This window comes from Sarcophilus harrisii, chromosome 2, assembly GCF_902635505.1.
Source record: "Sarcophilus harrisii chromosome 2, mSarHar1.11, whole genome shotgun sequence".
NCBI lineage: Eukaryota > Metazoa > Chordata > Mammalia > Dasyuromorphia > Dasyuridae > Sarcophilus > Sarcophilus harrisii.
In genome coordinates, this window is record NC_045427.1 from 540227064 (window position 1) to 540249299 (window position 22236).

Here is a 22236-nt window from a genome sequence, read left to right on the forward strand (position 1 = left end):
AGACTTTTCAAAAGTATCAACAACTTTAAAAGGAATTTCTACAAAACTTGAATGGTGAACACTATATCTCATTTCTCTTTTTTGTTTACACACCGTATTTCTGCTCATCAGGTCTCCTATGTAAACTACTACATTAATCTCTGGTGCCCATATTTCAAATTCCCTCTGCCATGAAGTGAGAGTAGATAAAGGCACCACCACAAGAAAGGGGCCGTACAGCTGGTGTTGATGGAACAAATAGGACAGAAATGATATGGTCTGGATGGTTTTTCCTAGGCCCATTTCATCAGCAAGAATCACACTGTTACTCCTGAAAGATAAAAAAAATAAAAAAAAAAAAAAGGAATCATAACTCATCCAATCAATTTAACGAGAATCAAAAAAATATAAAAATACCATTTCTACTGATGAGTCATGCCAATGAGTCAATGAATGAGTAGAGTTTACAGTTGCACATCTTAATTTCCTCAGTATAAAGTAAAATAATCACTCTGTGTAAAGCAATGGGCTAAGACTGGGGACACAAAAAAAGACATAAATGATCCTTGTCCTCAAAGAGCTCACATTCTCATGAGGGAAACAAATACAAAAATAACTAGATACATACAAGATATGGAGAGAATATGGAAAGTAATATCAAAGGGGAAAGCGCTAGTAGTTAGGGGAAAATAATTCTTTTTCTAATAATTTTGAAATAAAAATCATTTACACTGCCTCAGTGTCTAGCAATATAGTAGTTGTTCAAATGTATGATGAATAAACACAGATGCCACCTTAAAATTCTATTCATCAAAAAAAAGATGTATGTGTGTATATGCCTGTATACAAACATACATATGTATACACAAATATCCAGACATACATGTAAATGTGTACACTCAGATTATGTGTGTGTAAAAATACACATACATGTATCTAAATACACATCTATATGTATACACACACATGTACATATTAAATTTAAGTCAAATTTCTTTGAGATTTTCTTTACTATAGCTTTGACCTGAAGCTTTTCCTAAAATGGGAAGTGACAATGATGGAAATTTATGGTTAGAGTTAAATCATAAAGGGATAAAGATTACTATCCATATGTATGCATAAATCTGATATTTACTCTTTAAACTGATATGCTATATATAAATTCTTAAATAACTGGAATTCTGAGAGTGAAGTGACATAATGTTTGGGCACTGTCCTGAAAGAAGGAAAGAAAAATCCATCAAAGTTCATAAGCAAACAGCAAATTAAAAAACAGAAAAGTCTTAAAGTTAACCTATTCTAAAATGTGAAACAAGAAGGCTAATATTCAATTAGTAAAAATAGTTAAACATAAAACCTCAAGTTCTATAAAATGAGTAAGAAAAAGAGAAAAATAACTAACAAATAGCTGACAAATAATATCTCATTTCATAGTTTGGTTAGGGAGGGAAGGTAAAGAAAATGAGAAAAGAAGGTCTCCATAATATCTAGTTATGTGTTTATTATTAGTTTTAGTTATTTTTATAAAATCCATATTTGAGTTAATTCGAGTTAAATCTCCCCCAAAATAATTAATTTTTAGGAAGATTTTTATTTTATTTTACATGATTTCCTTTCTCTTCAGTATGCCTGTCAGTAAAAAGTAGGAAAATGGACATATATAAAGTGACTTTCTGGAATTTTTATGAGATAAGACTATAATGGCAATTTAGTTTAATATTATTATATAACCTGGATCCGTGATGATCTGTTTTTACCATTTTGGCAGATTCTGAGGCAAGTATGAGATAGTATTTATTAAACCAGTTATTCCCTTGAACTACAAATAGGTAAAGTTATTACCATTCTAGACAAATACTTAATGGTTCAGGGCAGTAATACTCACAGATGAATGTTTTCAAGCTATACGTGGCTATTTCACATGCAGCCAAAATTCAAAATTTCTCATTTATGTATTAGATTATATTGTGTCATGATGGACCCTACTAAGTATGCGGTATCATGTGATTCTTTTAGCTAATGGTGACTGCGAAGCCACTTTAATTGGGAATGCCATCACTTCAGACACAGTGCTTTTTAGCACAAAAGACAGGGTTTGTTTTCTTTTATTTTTAAACCAAAGTTTTATTTTTGTAGGTATCAGTGAATCAAAGAATGGTAAAAGCTGGTAGCAACCTCAGAGATAATCTAGTGCAATTCTTTGACGCACAAAGCACTTGAGGGACTTGTTCAAGTACCAGAAGCTGCTTAGTAAAAGCAATGTGTTCACTCCTCCTCTTAAGCCATTATTTGACTTTGAGCAATTAAGGCCTAAGAGGGGGAAAAAAGCTTAAGAATAAACAGATTAATTAGCCAGAATACACAATTGATCTTAACAAATCTTCAAAAAAGTTTGCTCTAAATGGAATAGTCAAAGAAGAACTTCAAGTGACAAACTGGGCATTCCCTGGCATAGAAGAAACGAAAATCAAAAGAACATTTTCATCTATTAAGAGTGTATATTTCTTTTTTTTAAATAGCTTTTTATTTAAAAAACATATGCATAGGTAATTTTCCAACATTCACCCTTGCAAAACCTTCTGTTCCAACTTTTCCCTTCCTTCCCGCCACACTCTCCCCTAGATGGCAGGTAGTCCATATTCAATCTGTTAAAATATATGTTAAATACGATATGTGTATGCAAAGTTATACAATTATCTTGCTGCACAAGAAAAATTGGATTTAGAAAGAAGATTAAAAATAATCTAAGAAAGAAAACAATACAAGCAGACAATAACAGAAAGAGTGGAGATGCTATGTTATGGTTCACACTAAGAGTCAGTATTTCTACTAATGCCTAAATAAATGAACAAACTAACCGCCCAAGAAAACCATAACAACAACTTTTTTCTTAGGCAAGTTAAAACAATAAATAACATCTAAGGGTAAAAAAAAAGAATAAACAATTAACAGCTATTTCTTTCTTTATTTAAAAAAAAAAAAAGGCTCCCTTCAACTAAGAGTTTTCTTTTCATGATACTTTCTTCTACAGTAAAATAAGTTATTCTTTACTATGTCAAGAAAGCCTAACAAAGAGAGGAAAGAATAAATAAAAAGAATGCTTGTGTTTATCTGCTACTTACTTGCACCAGGAATGAGCAAGCCAATTGAGGCCTTCTAACTGATAATCTCGAAGCTCCAGGTTCTCTCCACCTATGTATGCTGGTTGTTTTTTTAAAGCAACAAACCTTGGTCTCTGCTTTAGGACCTATAAAGGCATAATTATCAAAATATTCTAGAATAAAAGTGATCCAAATATGGAAAAAAATTCTTATGATTTTGATCACATGTTAACCATAACTAAAACACTATAAAATGCAATAAAAGTTATGAAATATGAATTTCATCAGATTTTTTTCTATCTTCATCAAGTATTTATCCAATGCCTTAAAATAAAAAAAACATAATAAATAATCAAGAAATAAGGTAAAAGTCAAAACTCAAGCATTCTTTGCATTATTTAATATCCTGAATCTATACTGGTACATCAATCATATTGTAAAAGCATATCTCTTTAAGACTCCAAGTTTCCAGAGAACAAACTTATAAAATATGCTATATTATCACTTAGCATAGCACATTTGCTTAGCAATTGCTCCTTTATTTAAAAAGACAACAGAGCTTTCTCCTAAGACTATTCACTTAAGAATATATAGGATAAAACCAATTTTTAGTCTATCTGAATAAATTTAGTTATTGAAATACCAAAAAGAACCTTGCTATAATAAGGTGGTTTTCCTTGCTGTAACAAAGTGGTTATAACTTAATAGGTCATGGTGCACTGTTCTTATGGACACTATTACAGCAAGTTTTTTACATTCTAATTGATTATAAAGCTAATGATTACTATATTATTTTATCACTTCTGTAAGAGAGAGGAACTGAATCATTCTTGACTCCTATTCTTTTCCCATTCTAAATCAACTACCACAAAGTCCTCACAACTTCTCTTTTACAAAATCCTTTCCATCAACTCATTCCCACTGCTATTTCTCTACACAGATTTTAGAAATAATTTCCTAATGTTCTCTTTTTGAAGAATTTCCTTTTTCTAATTCATACCAGCTACCATCAGATAAATTTTTCAGTGCTTTCAGCTTCTTTTATTTCATTGTTAAGACATCTTCCATGACTCCACATTTATTTGCCTATCATTCAGGGCCGGAAAATTCTAGTATAACTAACTTTTCCAACTTTCTCTCCTATTTTTCTCTATTCCAACTGTACTGTTACAGTCTCATTTGTATTTTAAAACTTCTTGGCTAGAAAACCCTGCCACCCCCTATTCTTCACCTATTCAAATCCAATTATCTTTCAATGCAGAACTTAAAACTCCCACTTGTTTTTCTCAGTGGTTCCTGCTATCTCAGTACACACTGATCATCTTCCCTCTTCCCAACTCTTCTAATACTTATTGCCCCTATCCCTCATATGGCACATAATCACATACTACCTACTTCTATTACTTAACTTTTTATGTATTTATAGGTATTTACATGTATATTCCTAACTGGAGTGATTTTAAAGTGCTAAGTAAATGGATCAGTTAGTATGATTCAAGTATCTTCAACTGGAATTCTCTGACATCATATTTTTACTTTTAAAGAGGATTAAATTGTTCATACTTTTTAACAGATATTATATTCCTATTATTATATCAATATTCTAGAGAATAAAATATGTATAACTTTGTAAATTAAATTCTATTTTCCTCCTAATCCTCTCTCTCATTTTTCATACTTCACATTCTTAGAACTTTAAAATGAATTCATTTTTATTTCATTTCCTAACAAAGTTTACCCCATCTAACTTGACCAATCTTCATTTCATTCATTTTCTATCAGAAATACATATTTTCTAAGAAAAAACAAAATTCAACAGTCACCTACCTTGCAGTCTCTTGTGGGGATGGTTTTTGAATTGTTCCTATTATGGAAACTATCAATACAGCTTTGGAATTTCTTCCCAATCAGAGCTTCATCTTCCCAACTACATTCTGCATATGGCAGTCCCATCCACTTGCATAGATATTCAGGTTCATTTGATGATGATTTTCGACTGTGAGCTATTTCACACATAAAAATCTATGAGTAACTACCAGTTAAGGGGAAAAATATAACACTATCCATCTCATATATAATCAAAATAAAACAATTACATTCTACCTAACAGCATAATTATAAATATCCTTGCAAAACAAAAGCTATTCCATAAAAGTTTCATTCACAATAAAACCAAGAACACTGATTGACTCACCTGGAAATTCTGTATGACCAGATGCTGATTTACTGGTCTTCACAGCTAGATAAGCCAAAAAAAAAAAAAAATGAGCATTAACATCTTTCCAGGAAAAAGATAAATGATAAATGACATGCTAGAGATAATAGAATTATAAAAAATTTCTGGTTTTAAAATGTGGTCCTGACGTGGCTCTTTTCAACAATGGGATGATTTCAAGCCAGTTCTAGCGATTGTGATGAAGAGAGCCATCTACACTCACTCAAGAGAAAGGACTATGGGAACTGAGTGGGGAATAACAACATAGCATTTTCACTCTTTTTGTTGTTGTTTGCTAGCACTTTGCTTTCTTTCTCATTTTTTTTCCTTTTTGATAAAATTTTTCTTGTTCAACAAGATAATTGTATAAATATGTATACATATATTGGATTTAACATTTTTTAAAAACATTTTTAACATATATGAGATTATCTACCATCTAGGATAAAGGGTGAGAAGGGGAGGGAGAAATTTGGAAAACAAGATTCTTGTAAGGATCAGTGTTGAAAAATTATTCATGAATATGTTTTGAAAATAAAAAGCTTTAATAAAAAGTTATGGGGGAAAAAATAATGTGGCCCTGAGTCATATAGTAAAAATGAATTGTTTTAAGTGAATTATTACATTCTTTTAGACTATAAGGATAGCAGTTATCTAATTTTGTGTATCTGTATCCCTAGGATTTATTTTAACTTAAGGCATTAATGAACAGTAACTGAATGACTGTGGACTATGATATGGAAAAGTAAATAACCTCCACAACTGGAGATAACCAGGAGTTTTTCCTGGATAAAGACAACTTAAAAATTAGAATTATGCTGACTTTAGTGATAATAAAATAAGATTTTTTAACCATTTAAAGCTCTTTCAATTTTGAGTTTTCAAATAAGTTTTGGTCTTTCAAATGACAAATTAAACAGACACACACACACACACACACACACATTTTTAATTTTAGAGCCTCTGTCTTAGATATAGGTCACTTTTTTATGAAAATAAACCTTTCCTAAATAAATTTTCAAAAGATGAAAACAAAGTTAAATATTGGACCCTCAATAACTGAAAACACAATAAAAATACCCACCCAATCAAAAGAGTGAATGTTAACATGTTCTGATGTGATTCTATTTTATTTGATTTTTTTTATTTAAAAAAAATAATGAATATGAACAAATTAGAGTATACCTAAAGTGATTACAAAAGAATATTACAATATCAATCTGCTGATCAATGATCACAAGGTTATGGTAAGGGAAATGCTTTGTAAGCCATAAAATATTATAGAAATGTGAGATAACATTGTTACTGATAAAAAATAACCACAAATAGACATATGTGTTTAAGTCTTGTGGTTGTTTCATATTACTGGCTTGCAAGAACCCAGAGGCAAATATTATCCCTTGGGCCCATCTTCAATTTTCTTTCTAGAAACTTCAGTGTACTTACCGATAACTCTCTCCACTATCTGATACTGTTTATTCAGCTCAGAGGCTAACTCTTGTTGGCAATTGAAGTATTCTACATCTTCTGGTGAAACTTTCCCTAACCTAGATATTAGAAAAATGGAAAGAACAAGTTAAATAGCAATTACATTTGTGTATACCTAATACATAGCATGTCATTTATGAAACTCCTTTATACATTTTCAACTTTCAGTATATTAACTTTCAGTGATTTAGTCATTTTTGAAGAATCAGAAAGGTATCCATGATCACAAATATAGAGATTATAGGATGTATAGTTGAGAGGAGCCTAATAGAACATCTAATCCAACACTCCTTGTTATTACAAAGGAGTTTAATTCATAAATTGCCTATGAGCTGATAGATAATAAATAGCACAAACATTTTATTCTGAATCTTCTGACTCCAAGACTAATAATCTTTGTATGATACCACATTGAGATGTAGGTCACAAATTAGTCAATAATTTCACTTCCAAGCAAATATGATATCTGATATGATGGGAAAACAATCTTTTGTGTGCAGCATTACAGGTTTTATCACAATTGGCTACTTCATTGAAGCTGGCTAGTCACAGAAAAAATCTGAAGGTGCTATATTCAGTATATATGAATAACTATAAAACTTTTCCCCCTAAATCAAATCAGTATGGAAAGAAAAATATTCTAATAAAATGTATGTGCTTTAGGAATTCATGAAATTATACTGGATGATTGTCAAAAATTAATCATTGTTTTTAAACTAAAGGAATGAATCCTTTCCCCCACTAATCCCAATACAACAATAGCCCTTCAAAAGCTGTGGGATGAGGACACTTTTCTCCTCAGCAAATAGTACTAAAAAAAAAAACAAAAAAAAAAACTATCCTATTTTTATAGACACAAGGATAGGGCTTCCACCTGTGATAAAACTAATATAAAAAAAACTCCAACATAAGGAAACCCCCTCTAATTAATGCAGGTCGGAGCTTACTTTCTGACAGTCTGACAGAGTTTCCTAGAGCATTGAATGGTTAGATGAGTTGTCCATGGTCACAAAGCCTAGATGTGTCAGAATCAACACTTCCTATTTTCTTGTCTATCCCCTACATCTTGCTGTTCTCATGCCCAACATAATATTATATTACTAGATTAAGTAGCAAATATTCTGAAAATATTACCTTAGTAGAAAAAATTTATAACACTTCTTAAAGATTCAAGACAACATGACTTAATCCAGGACTATATATAATAAACTATAGCTCTTCTCTATTCTCATTTATATTTATATAAACTACAAAGCCAGTTAAAGAAAGTCAATAAAAAACACATTTTTAAGATAGTGTGTTTTCTTAGGAAAGGGAGTACAGGCTAATACACAGGGCTCCATAAACTGCTTCACAACCTGTTGATTATCCACAATCAACTCTGTGACTTCTGCAGTTCTATAAAATGCTAAACATCAGATTACTATTGGAAAATGGAGTTAACATATAGTGTAGCTCTTAACAGAAATGCAGTTATGACCGGCTCTATTTTAAGATGAAGACAATACTTCAGTTACAAGAAAGTTGTAAGATCTCATTCTCCAAAAAAAAAAAATTTTTTTTTAAATCCTCTTCATGACCTGTCTCCAACCCTTCCAATTCAAGGCTACATAAAATTTGTTTATTCCATGAAGTAAGCCATACCATTGTTTGATTTCATCCTCTTTTTTCTTAAAATTTTCCAGTTTTTTCATCCCCTTCACTTTCTGTTGCTGTAGGGATTCCTCACTCTCCCATGTGCTGTGAATATAGGACCAGCCCTTCCATTTAATCAGGTATTGAACTTCTCCCTCATCCTTTTCAGGGTCAAAATCAGCACTAGGGTTGCCATTAGCTTCAGTTGCATAAACAGTAGTGGAAGCTCCGGTGGCTGTAAGAAGGGTTTCATTAAAAATCCACTTTAGCAGGGTAGCTGTCAAATCAAACACTACAACAACTATTTAAATAGGCAGTCAGTTTTCTAAAGACTCTCAACTTGGGAAATAACACAGGAATAACTTTATGACTGTGAAGAACTAGAGTCTCACTAATACTAAGAAATGAAGCTACTTACTACTAAAACAAGATGACAAGTTAATGTTCTCAACTAGTTGACAACTTCCATTGAAACTTGAGAATGTATAAATTAAAAAAAAAAAGAAAGAAAGAAATACTGTTGGGCTTTAGATTGGATTTCACTCCACAGAAAAGTCAAAAAAACTAATAATCTCCATAATGGAATTTTAAAACAATCAAACTGGATTTTTTTTCAATGGATATGGGAATAAGTTCCTATTGCTTTTGTAAGACTTAAGACCCAGCAAGTAATAACCATAATGTGGATTATATCATATAATCACTGCATTTCAGAGTGGAAAAAACTTGACTTATAAGGAAATTGAGCTCCAAAGAGAACAAATAACTTAATAGTGAGTGGTTAAAGTGAAGAACTAAGACAGATATATCTCAATTTCAACTACATATAAAAAATTGCACCTCTCCTTGACACTATTTATGAGAAGCAATCTTCTTCAAGATACATACCACCTTTTTTCCCAAGTCTTGCATCCATGACCTTTTCAATTGTCTCACTATTATCATGTTGTTCTTCAACTCCTTCTCCAGTCATTTCAATGAGATCATCTGAGTCAGTTTCAAAATCATCATCTTCCTTATAACTGTATTAGGAATAAAGTTGGTTAAATTGAAAATTTTTTTTTGGCTAGCCACCATTCACATATATCATGGAAAACATAGTAATATTAAAATAAATCAATATATTATATACAGTGCATTGAAGTCTGCAGAGAACTTTATATACATTATTTCAACTCAAGAGCATTGGTCTGTACCAAAACAGAAGAATGACAAAAGAAAAGGACCTATAAAAACAAAAACATCTATAGCAGCTCTTTTTGTGGTGGCATATGATCATGATGGAATACTACTGTGCTATAGAAATGACAAGAGGAGTTTTTAAAATAATCATGGCAAAGATATACATGACCTAATGCAAAGTTAAGTGAGAAGAACCAGATCATTGTGCATACTTAACAGCAAAGTTATAATGATTATCAACTGTGAAAGATTTGGCTCCTCTGATATAATATAATATAATATAATGATTCAAATTAATTCCAAAGTATTCATGATTAAAAGAAAAAAAAATGCCATCCACCTCCAGAAAGAACTAATGAATGCCTGGTGACAAATTAAAACATAATTTTCTTGCCTTTTTCCTCCATTTTTTTTTTAGGGACATGTCTAAGATGCAAATATGCTTTACATGATTTAGTTATGTATAAGTTATAATTGATAGCATATTGTTGGCCTTTTCAGTACAGGAAGGATAGGAGAAAGAATCCACAACTCAAAATTTTAAAATATGTAACAAATGAATGTTTTTTAAAAAAGTAAAATCGGAGCATATAATTATTCAAAGGGGTCACTAGTTATTCACTGGGTCCAAAATTTATTCTTTGTATATTAAAAGGATATATGCCTGAAGCAGAAGGCAATAAAGCTGCTTCTTAAGCAGCTATGTGATTTCAGTCTCATTCCTTAAGTGACTTGTTAATGTTCCTTCACTTGACACAGCAGCAATTACATTATTGAAAAGATACTATTAGCTACAAAACATGCAACAATTCAACTTCCAACATTCCATTTTCAAACCAAATAGGTAGCAAAAATGCTCAAAACACAAATTTTAAAATACACAAAAATATAATAATAATACAAAAATATAATAATAAAATAAAATATACACAAAAATAATTAGTACTTCAGAATATGAAAGAAAAACAATGATAAGCATAAAATAGTAACTCTGCCAGTTTATTTATAACAAGATTATTAGACATTGAAAGACCTAAAAGAATCAAGTTTTTGGTGTTCATAAAGATTAAGACTATCCTACCACATATTAGCAAGATATGATGCCAATGTTTCATATATATAGATATATATATGTAGAATATATATAGATATATATTTAGACAAAATAGAATATTGTGAGTAATAAAAATTCATTTTTTATTTTAATTAATGCTAAGCTATAGCTATTAGTGAACATTAAAAAAGAACAAAACAAAATTCTCAGATCCTGCTTAAAATGAAATCTGATGTTCTATTTTGTATTTATATGTACCTTTTTTTTTTCCCCAAAGATGTGGTAGCAATAAAAATAGTATTGGTTAATTTTGTTTCCTTACACTTTTTAGAGGTAGTAAAAAGTACCTTCATTTTTTAGATTGATTAAGCAATACAAAGATTTGTGAGTCACATAGCAATATAATCAATGAAAAGCAAAGAAGCTTTCATGAGAAAAAGACAGGTAGGGAGGGAAGAAGAAAAAAAAGAGAGAGAGCGCGCTGAATGAGGTGATATTACCATCAAAAGGACAGGGACTTTGATTTCATTTGGTCAAGTAAGACCAACAGCTGATTGACACATATACACCTTTATTCTTTTTATTCCTCTTATAAATAATATAGCACGTCTGCTACGATTGGTCAATGTAACAAAAGTATTCTCTAGCCATGAACCAAGATTTTTCTCTCTGGAAAACTAAGGTGAAGTCACAGAGCATCAAATGAAAATTTTTCTCAATAAGCATCATATTTGATTTAATTGGCCTTGACTGTATATGACTGAGTGATCATCTCCTAGGTGAAAATATACCTGACATTTTTGGCAGCTCTGCGACGAGTTTGTCTTTTTGGAGTCTCATCATCATCGTCATCATCATCATCATCAGAAGAATCTTGTTTCTTTCTTCTTTTTCCACGTTGTGGCTTATGCTGCTTTTTAACACTGGTTTTAGGCACTGCTCTAAAAGGAGTTAATAATAATAATAATATATACAAACTTATGTATGCAGATAAAAATACTCAAATGAATGTCAGTATTTTCACTAAGATTAAAAAACTTCAGCAAGCTAGATTTAACATGAGGAAATTTACCATATGGCACATCATAATAGAGAAGAATAAGGAGGAAAAGAAGAGAGAGAAGAAAGGAAAAGTGGAAACAAGGAAGAAGAAAGATTCCCAGGTGCAACCTTATTATTATTTGCTTCCAATTCCTATCCAGATGAAGATCTGGAAGAGGAACTGTGCAGATTTCTAAACTATATCCACTATCTTGGAACACAAACTTCACAATACCCACAATAAAGATGGCACAAAAGATACTTTTCAGTACTACACAGATTGTTCTTGGGGCCTACAAAATAGATAAAGCTTGCTAGGAGCCTTTCCATCTCTCCTGGCCTTTGCCTTTCCTCCCACTAATTACCCCCCCACCCAACCACCAAAGTTTGCTTACCTTCTCATTTCAAAAATTCACATACCTCTGTTACTTTTTATTCTTGACTAATAAAAATTCTCATTACTTGTGTTTTTAATGATACCACTTTAGATATTCTAATAATCAAACTAAAGTAACTCTAAGGTAGGAATTAATAATAACTACCCTAATAATCAGGATATGCTTCATTGTTTTTAAAAAAGCAAAATTGAATATTTAAGAAAATGCATTTAATTAGGGATTGCCTTTTCTCTTCCTTCCCAAACCAAATAGTTCACCTGGAGGTTAAATAAGTGGAATCAGCATTAAAGGGCCTTAACCTCATTTCTATTCCTACACTTTCTCATCCCTATCACCTGTGCAAGCAGCTCCATACCCTAAACTCAGCTTAAGCTATAATACTTAATTTTTCCAATTCTGAACTTAAATCACTAAGGTAAAGAATAGTCTGAATATTTCCTTGCATGTTGTCAAATATAGATAGATAGATAGGATAGACCAGATTTTTTTTTACTGAGGCAATTGGGTTTAAGTGACTTGCCCAGGGTCACCCAGCTAAGAAGTGTTAAGTGTCTGAGATCAGATTTGAACTCAGTTTCTCCTGACCTCAGGGTTGATGCTCTATCCACTGCACTACCTAGCTGTCCCATCAATTATATTTTTAAATAACTCAAGCAATAAATGTTTTATTCTTTTTTATGAGAAACAATCCCAAAATTTACCATGTACATGGAAATCCTTTATATTTCTGAACTCTATTCTAGATACCAAGTTTTCCTACCAACCAACAACGTATATAACACATGCAAATAATATGTGCTTCCAGATTCATAGATAAAGAAAAGAATCCTTCACCTCCTCAAGACAGGTCGTCTGGCTTTCACTTTTTTTTGTTCTGGTTCACTCTCTGCACTGGTCCCTTGCTCTTGTTCATCTTCCTCATCCTCTTCCTCAGATGCCTCTTTTTTCCATTTTTCTCTGTGATCAGAAATTAAAGATTTTTTTTTTAACTAGAAGAAATTCAACTCAAGTGATCCAAAAATAAAAACATAGAAAGCTAATGAAACAAGTTTTGATCTGCAGAAATTTGCTGACTAGAGAATTCAATTTAATTTGATTCTGGTTAATTTCTGTATCTATGGTTTCCTAAAATTTTATATCCTTTTCTAATTATTCTCTAAGAAAAAATGGACAAATTATTGTGTTTCTGCTTATTTGCTTATTATATTATTATTATACCACATTAAGTATATTACATTACATATTTTACATATTAATATTACATATTATATATGTTATATATTAACATTGTTATATTAAGTATTAGTTATGTTAAGTGTATTGTGTTATATTATTAAATATATACTATTGCTTATTACTATATATCATATTTTTACTAGGTGCATTATAATGCATTATAAATATATACTTTTTTGCTATTAAATTTCTCTCATTTTTTACATGATCATTATGGCAAAACCCTTACTAACCATTCAACAAAAAATTTGATTTTCCAAAGAATTTAATTAAGGGAATTTTCTCAACCAGAATTTAAAGTTTTCATAAACCATCTGGTGTAAACCTCTCATTTTATCTAAAAGGCTAATGGATATGAGAAACTTGGTAAGGATCAAAAAAAAAAATGTGATAATAAAACTAAGAACAAATATCTTCAAGGTTCTTAATACACTGAAGCACTATATAAACATATAGACCAAAATCAAACACTTTATAATTAGTTATCAGCCATTATTAACATTATTAACTATAGCATTATTAACTATAAAATTATATATATAATATATAAAACTTTAAAATTAACTATAAAAATTATAACTATAATTCTATAATTATTCTGTAACCATAATAACTATAATTCTTTAGAACGTGTGTGTATATAAAATGTTGCTTCAATACACATGTATACAAATACTATGTGTTTCATAATATCAAAGGGTTTTTACTACTTGACCATATATGATCCTCACAATACATATTGCAAATTAGAGTATATAAAATTCTCATTTTACAAATGAGGAAAAAGATTCAAATAGATTAAGATACTTGCTCAAAGTAATAAATTACAGAACTCAGATTACAAACTAAGTGGGTATTTTTTTTAAATCAACAATTCAATCTTATTTCCAAAGTCTATATTATAACTGATAAATGTTCATATCAGTTAAATATTCTACCAGTTAAACCCTCCTATGTACTGAATCTTGTGATTTTCTAAGTAGTCAAGAATCATGTCAGGATACTTCTTCATGAAGTCTTCCTTGATTATCTTCTAAGGAGATCTTTTAAAAAATGAATGTTTTATTGACTTTTCATAAAATATTGGACTTTTCATAAAATATTGGTGTCACTTTCCAATCCCAGACTGTCATACCATCCCAAACCCTCCCACAGTTCAATTCAGCAAAAGAGATTGATATTTACACAAAAATATGCTGGCAATTTTTGACAACATATGTCCCATTTCACACCTATTCTCTGACAACTCTGGGATCAAGATTTATCATAATGATCAAAATTCTAAAGTATTTCAATGTGTTTTGCTCTCTATTACAGAAATTATTGTATAAAGTTTTCTCTCAGTTCTGCTCTTTTTTTCTGCAATTTTTGAATTCTTTTGAATCTGTGCTATAAAGAACAATATGTCCCAATATTCATATACTACAATTATACAGCCATTTCCTAAATCAATAGGTATATATTTGATTCTATTTTTCTCTTTTGCTAGCACAAAGTGCTGCTAAATTTTTGTATACACGACTTTCTCCTTCCTGTTTCTGACTTCACTTGGGTTGTCTAGTAATGATATGTTTAGTAATATAGTAATATATATTAAAATATACATACATGATTTTTTTACACAGTTCCAAAGTACCTTCCAAAATATTTGAACCAATTAATTCACAGATATATTATTGTTCCTATCTTGCTATACTAGTCTTAACATTTAACTGCATTAATTTCAAAGGACTTTAATAATTATTTTCCCACAAACTTTCTAAAAATTATTTTCGTCATTTCTGTCAGAAGGAAAATGGTAAAGGAAAATCTCAAAGAAACTTTTGTATTCCCATTTCTCTTATTATTAGCAATCTGGACCATTCACATGATTGTTGATTCACATGATTTTTTCTTCTGAAAACTATCTCTTCTTAGCCTTTAATCATTTAACTATTAAAGAAAACCTAGATTTTTCTGACTTTTAATTTAGTTCTCTTTCTACTCTCCAGTATGTAGGGGTTCCCTACAAAATTATCATGTGCCTTTAACTAGGCTTAGGAAGAGATAGATATAGTTTTTACCTTGACTCCCCAAAATATAGCATCATACTTTATTATTTTGCTCAATCTATGATCTCATCAATGTGGATAGCTCTCTTCATTAGAACAGCTGGCAATCCATTATCTTTATCTAACTTATGTCCCTATCTGACTCTCACCCATGTCATCCTATAAATGCTACGCATCTTCAATAAAATTCTTTATTGATTCTATGTTGCAACCACTCATACCCTTATGTAGAAAGGTTAAAATGTTAGCTAAGAATGGACATTCTTTTAAACAGAACTCACTTTTAAAATTACCAAACTCTGCACACATTTATAGTGTCTGCAAGCCTTCAAAAGGGAATTATGTTGCTGCATAGTTCTTGCTGAGGATGGGGTAGTTCTACTGAAATAATGAACTTTTAAATAATAGTATTTCCTCTGCTACTACAGATTGTTACCTTCTCTGTAGTTTGCAGTCTTAGAGAGTTGTCTAGAATACCTGATTTGCCCGATGTTATGGTGTCAGTATGTTTCAAAAATGGAAATTAAAATGAAGTCTTCCTGGTTTTAAAGTCATTTCTCTACCCATTTCACACAATGCTGCCTTTAATTCTTAAGGAACAAAAACCTATTTTTTATTCCCAGAATAGCCTATCAATATCCCTTATAACTGGTGGTATATACCAGCACTGAACAGATTTACTTCACATATAGTTTGACCAGGACAAAATAGAGGTAGTCCTTCTCTCTTTCTCTTTCTCTTTCTAGATCCTGTGCATCCCTAACTACAACCTAAAAGCACATCAGCTTTTCTGGTTGCCTTATTATACCATGCCAGGCTGCCATATACAATAAATTTACAATCCACCCTCTAGATAGCATCTAATTGCTGAACTTAATGGAAAAATATCATCTAAATATAGATTAAGGAGGAAAGATTGACTGCCATTATTCCATTCAGATCTTGCCTCTACAGGGAGAAGTGCATGAGTGATTGAACACTGAGAAAGTGATAAGCAGCTCTTCCATTCCCAGTGTTAAGTGCATCACAGAGAAATTAAGTTTTGTACTTTGGAAGGAGGGAGAAACCTTCTGTGCCTTGAGACAGCCAACAGAGAAAGCATAAGCTACATGAGACCATGTGACCATGTGCTACTAAAAGCCAAATCTTCCAACGAAAAGGAGTATCGTCTTAAATGTTAACACTGATAGTGCAATTCTTCTATCTTTGGGAAAATATCTGAAGAATGTGAAAATTGAACCGATTCTGTGTAAGTGAAATTAAATGCTTCCAATTCATTTTTTTTTTTAGGAAAACAGGCAATATAAAAGGAATTGAATTATTTCTTTAAGGAAATTAAAATGAACAATAAATTCTAACTAAAATACAATTTCAGGGACAGATAGATGACACAGTGGATAGAATACCAGCCCTGAAGTTAGGAGATCTAAGTTCAAATCCAGTCTCAGACACTTAATACTTCCTAGTTGTGTGCGACCCAGAGCAAATCACTTAATCCCGATTGCCTCAGCAAAATAATAATAATAATTTAATTTAAAAATGCAATCTCATCACAAAGTTAAGAAGAATGTTACAAAAGAGTAATAAATAATATATACTCAAAGATTCAGGGAAAGACTGAATTATAAGCATAATTTCATTTTTGCAAATGAGAAATAGTAATCTTAATTTAAAAGAAAATTTATATATATAGTTCAAATCTGGTCTCAAGACACTTAACACTTCCTACCTATGTGTGACCCTGAGCAAATCACTTAACCCCAATTGCCTCAAAAAAAAAAAAAAAAATTATTTGCTCTTCCATAAAATGACACTAACAAGACTGGTTCATTTCTATTCTTCTCAAAGACAATTTAAATCTATCAAAAATGACTATACTACTTATCTGGTGACTTTGGTGCTGCAGTTTAAGTAAAAAAAAAAAAAAATTCATCAGATAAAACAAACTAAATTTTCTCAAAATAAGAACTTGTTTATCATCTGTTCTCCCTGGATTAAGCTAAGCTACTCACAGAAGGGACTAGAGTTTGGAGCATCAACAATTTTTCTAAAAATGTATTGTACAAAAAAAAAAAGGAAAGAAAGAAAAGCATAAGAACTACTAAACAAGCAATTGTTTCCATTTAAACTCACTGTTTTTTCAGTATCCTCTGGCCTCTTCTTTTTGGGCTCCCACACTCAGAACCACTACTTGCCTTCCAGGAGGACAGTACAAAAAAAAAAAAAAAAAAAAAAAAAAAGGAAGAGAAAAAATACAGCAGATAAAGTCTTTTTATTTGTGATTCTTCAGAATGACTCTTTTATTCTAGTCCATATAATAACTTCACTATGACAAACTGGCTAGAGAAAAACATATGCATTTGTTTAATGGGGGTCATGAAAATCAAAATATAACTTTTGGCCATTTCATTTATTCTCTTTCATGGCAATTTACTAGCAATATTACTACTGAAATATTCAAAGATGCATGCCATTTTCTCTTAGCTGTTTCCAGGAAATGGGGCTGTATAAATAACTTGAAATTTAAAAAAAAAAAGTATGGAAGGTCCAAAGGATTGATCCAATACCCCCAAGTATATGAGAGACTAGGATTCAAATAATTGAATGTCATTTCTTGTAACTTATATGTAAATAGTATTGTTAATTACTTTTACTATTAATTAATTACTATTACAATGCCATAACCATTATACAAAAAAAAGCTTAAAATGGTTAAATAATCACAAATTCTGTTCTCTAGAACTGAATGGAGGGTGGCATGTCAATCAAAAAAAAAAAAAAAAAGTTTCCGGTCTAATGTTACTTTAGAGCAGTGTTTCTTTATTTGGTTACAGAATACCTTGGGCCTTAAAATAGACAAAACATTTTATCTTACATTTTCCCCCTGATCACAGTACACATACTATACAGCATGCCAAAGAATATAGTGTGAAATGTGCAACTTTAAAAATTCTTCCTTATCTTCTTACCTCTTCTTTAATATTAAATCTAGATGGTTCTTGTCGGCTTCGATTTGATCTCCTAACTCCATATACATCAGGATACTCTTCCCACATCTGAAAAATAAAAGACTCTTACTGGAACTGCTTTGCTCCATTTAATTTCTTGTTTTCAGAATTATCAGCAACTGTTCTAAAAATCACTTGGTTTTTATAAGATGTGTTTGTTTCACTTTTGTTTATTACTAAAGCAACATTTTTAAAATATGAAAAACATCATCCAATAACAAATTCAAAGACATGAATCATTAGCACTTCTTTTACTTTAAATATGCCATCCAAAAAAAAATAAAAATAATAAAAATATGCCATCCATAGGAATGGCACCCAAATGATACTTCTTATTTTTTGTTTTTTGGGTTTTGTTTTGTTTTTGTTTTTTTGCTGAAACAATTGGGGTTAAGTGACTTGCCCAGGGTCACACAGCCAGGAAGTGTTAAGTGTCTAAGGCCAGATTTAAACTCGGGTCCTCCTGACTTCAGGGCTAGTGCCCTGTCCACTGTGCCATCTAGCTGCCCCTTCTACTTGCTTTTTAAAAGACTTCAATAAACATTCTTTAGTGTCCAACAAGTACACAGAAAATTATATGACATTATTATGTGGCTTTCCTCAATTCCAGGAATAAATTTTTTTGTTTGTGTGTGTGTGTGCACGCGTGTACACACACACATGCATATATACATATATAAGTATACATAAACATACATGTATACACATGTACATACACATACAATGTATTTGCATTCTCCTGCTAGTATATTTATATAACTAAAAGGAATATAATGGGGAGCGTAAGCGACTGGCCATTTCTTTGGTATAAGGAATTCCTAATATGTAAACTCCAAAATGAAGCAAATTTCATGAGCATATCGCTAGTATTGATCAGAACAGGACATGAACCTGGCTCTCTTGAGTCTATGTACTAATGCTATATATCAGTGCATTATTCATAATAATAAAAATGAGAAGATAGCTCTTTAAAATTTATAAGATACTTTAATCTGAGCTTCATAATTATGAGGAAAATATTATTGCTACGGTCTCCATTTAATAGATAAAGGAATTTAAGTGATTTACCCATGCTTTCTCCAATCTTCAATTTTGCCTTCATATACTTCCCTGATACCTACAAAGATATCAGGGCCAAATGAAGGGTAAATCTTTGTAGGCATGTCTAAAATGAATTTTTCCAGTCAAAATTTATTTCTCTTGCTTATTTCCCTTCTTTTCTAATTGACACAGCCTTCTGTTATTAACTGTTACTTCATCATCCTTGCAGTACACAATTCTTCTTCAAAATCTCATTTCTCTCCTCATCTCTGTACTTCCACTATTATCACCTGAATGCAGCTCCTACAACTTTAATGACAGTGTCCTGACTTACAGTTGTGCCTCTAGTCTCTACCTACTCAAATATATCCTTTACACTACTGTCAGACCAATTTTGTTCTTGTCTCTCTTTGGTTCCTTAGATTCAAGGATCTCTACATTCCAGCTTTATTCCACTCCTCTCCATTTCTTTACATTTGCATTTGATCTATGCAACTCCCTCCCCATACTACTCTTCCTTCCTCTTATTTCTCCTATTCTTCCTTTTACCAGGTCCATGACCTCATTACTCTTCCACTTTCAGTGATCATCCCTAATCTTGGTACACACTCTACTAGTTTTTTCCTCTCTGACTACAAATACATTCATATCCTTTTTCTATCCAAAAAGTAAATTCAATCTATCAATTTATGATAAAGAACTAACTTTTGTTACCTTAGTCTTAACTTTTTTCCTACTGAAAAACCTTCATGGGAAAAAAAAGTTGGAGATGCTGTAATCTGACCTGTGAGAATGTTAAAGAGTGTTAACCCTAACTTCAAATCCAATTTTCGTTCTGAGAAATAACTAAAGTTCATCCCAATACTACTTATACCTCCAAACAGGTGGTAAGGACACCCACACACTAAGGGAATTCATTTCGGAAGAATTGCTATCTCTCCCAACCTATTTATTAAATGTTTTCTGCCTGCATATGGAATTTGCATATATTTCTAATATAAACTACCTAGATTCTATTACACATATATTAAAATTACTATCTACTCTTTTGATACTTCCTTACTTAGTTAGAAAAAGAAGATCTATTTCACTACACACTCTACCCAATATTCATCATTATTTCCCTTAGTACTTTGATATCCCTAAATTCTGAGTATAATTTTAAAGTCTAAAAAAAAGGCCTACTTAGGCAATATTGAAGATTTAATTTCAGACCATCAAAATAAAGGAAATATAATAAAGTGAGCCACACAAGTTTTTTGGTTTCTCAGTATATACATTATGCTTACACTAGAATGTAGTCTGTTGAGTGTGCAACAGTATTATATCTAACAAAACAATGTCCCTGCCTTAATTAAAAAATACTTTGCAATTAAAAGTGCTAACTTTCGTCTAAGACTTCAAGAAATTATAATCTTTTTACCGGTGGGAGGCCTTGCCTTGATGCTGATGGCTATTGACTAAACAGGCTGGTGAAGGATGGAATGCCTATAGCAATTTCTTAAAATGTGACAACAATAAAGTTTGCCCCATCGGTTGATTTTCCTTTCATTTGAACACATTAAAAGTTATTAAATTTCCATAATGTTGAGTCTCAGGAGAGACATTATACAGGGAAGCCAGATGAGAGGAAAGATGACAAGGTTGATGGAGCAGTCAACACAACCCAATATTTATCAATTAGATGTGACATCTTATATGTGAGAAGTTCATGATTCTCCAAAACTATCTATAGTAATATTAGATTACAGATCACAATAATAGATAAAATAATAATTTAAAAGTTTGAAATATTGTGAGAATTACCAGAATGTGACATAATATGAGCACATGCTTTGAAAAAAATGGCACCAACTATTGCTCAACACACAGTGCCAAAAATATTCAATTTGTTGAAATGTATTATCTATGAAGTGCAATAAAACAATGTATGCCTATATATAAGATGTACAAGAGTTCACTGACAAATAAATTAAAACAACAAACTTCATTAAGACCTTAAAACCAAAACCTAGTGAAATATCTGTTACATGACTATCAACAAGATACAATATTGCTCATATCATCTTTATTTTTCATCTTTTGATATAATCATCTTCTTTCTCCTACCTATCATTAATAAAAGGTAATCAGCATTCTCAGTTAATAGAAGTCATTTAGTGGAAATTTCATAAACTTTGCCAGGAATATCCTTTTTGTAATGCTAAGGACATCTATATTATCTAAGTAAACCTGATAATCAATTCTCTTTTGAGTTACTATTCACATTAGGAAGAAAAAGAGTAATGTAATCATGTTTATTTGTTTTACAATTTCTGCTACTTCTCATTTCCCTCCCAATACCTGTGGCCATCCTATCATGACTAAAAAATTGTGACGTTCACCTAAAATCCAACCCCAAACCCACTCTCTTGACCCTCACACATTAAAATATTCCCAAGCAAAAGTAGGAGCAAGCCTCCTGCTTTCTTCAGATGGTTCTTTTAAGCTTTTTCTGTCTAAATAAATAAATTCCATCAACAGTTGTGTGTACTTCTGGACAGAATCTATCCTTCAACTTTTTTCCCCTACAGAAGGCCAATGTAACTTCATTCCTCTATCAATTTCCTTTTTCTCAGCTAGCATTACTCCGGTTAAATTCCTCTCTAGTTTTCTAGAGATAAACTTTTGCAGTTATAACATGGAGTTCTCAGAAAAATTATCAATGACTATTTGTAAAATGCACTTGACATACTTCCCAAAGAAAACTTTGCATATCTAAAAAGGTCTCAATTCCACACTAACAAATTCTAATCTACCCAGGTAAA

The 22236-nt window shown here is 31.2% G+C and overlaps 1 protein-coding gene across 8 annotated transcripts in view; it reads right to left on the reverse strand.

Annotated features, from left to right (window-relative positions):
* Window positions 1-22236, reverse strand: part of CHD2 (chromodomain helicase DNA binding protein 2) — a 187260-nt gene that overhangs the window by 75850 nt on the left and 89174 nt on the right. For 7 of the 8 annotated variants that reach the window (XR_004232431.1, XM_031955540.1, XM_031955533.1 and 4 more), the window contains 11 exons: window positions 18350-18436; window positions 17514-17575; window positions 12928-13050; window positions 11446-11595; window positions 9307-9440; window positions 8428-8653; window positions 6742-6842; window positions 5275-5319; window positions 4908-5083; window positions 3102-3226; window positions 94-310 (listed from right to left, as the gene is read on the reverse strand). Coding sequence is in view for 7 of the 8 variants with exons in the window: in XM_031955540.1 (XP_031811400.1) it covers window positions 94-310; window positions 3102-3226; window positions 4908-5083; window positions 5275-5319; window positions 6742-6842; window positions 8428-8653; window positions 9307-9440; window positions 11446-11595; window positions 12928-13050; window positions 17514-17575; window positions 18350-18436 (1446 nt within the window). In the remaining variant the exon portion in view is untranslated. The remainder of the gene's footprint in view (window positions 1-93; window positions 311-3101; window positions 3227-4907; window positions 5084-5274; window positions 5320-6741; window positions 6843-8427; window positions 8654-9306; window positions 9441-11445; window positions 11596-12927; window positions 13051-17513; window positions 17576-18349; window positions 18437-22236) is intronic. The other variant, XM_031955539.1, reaches the window with a different exon arrangement.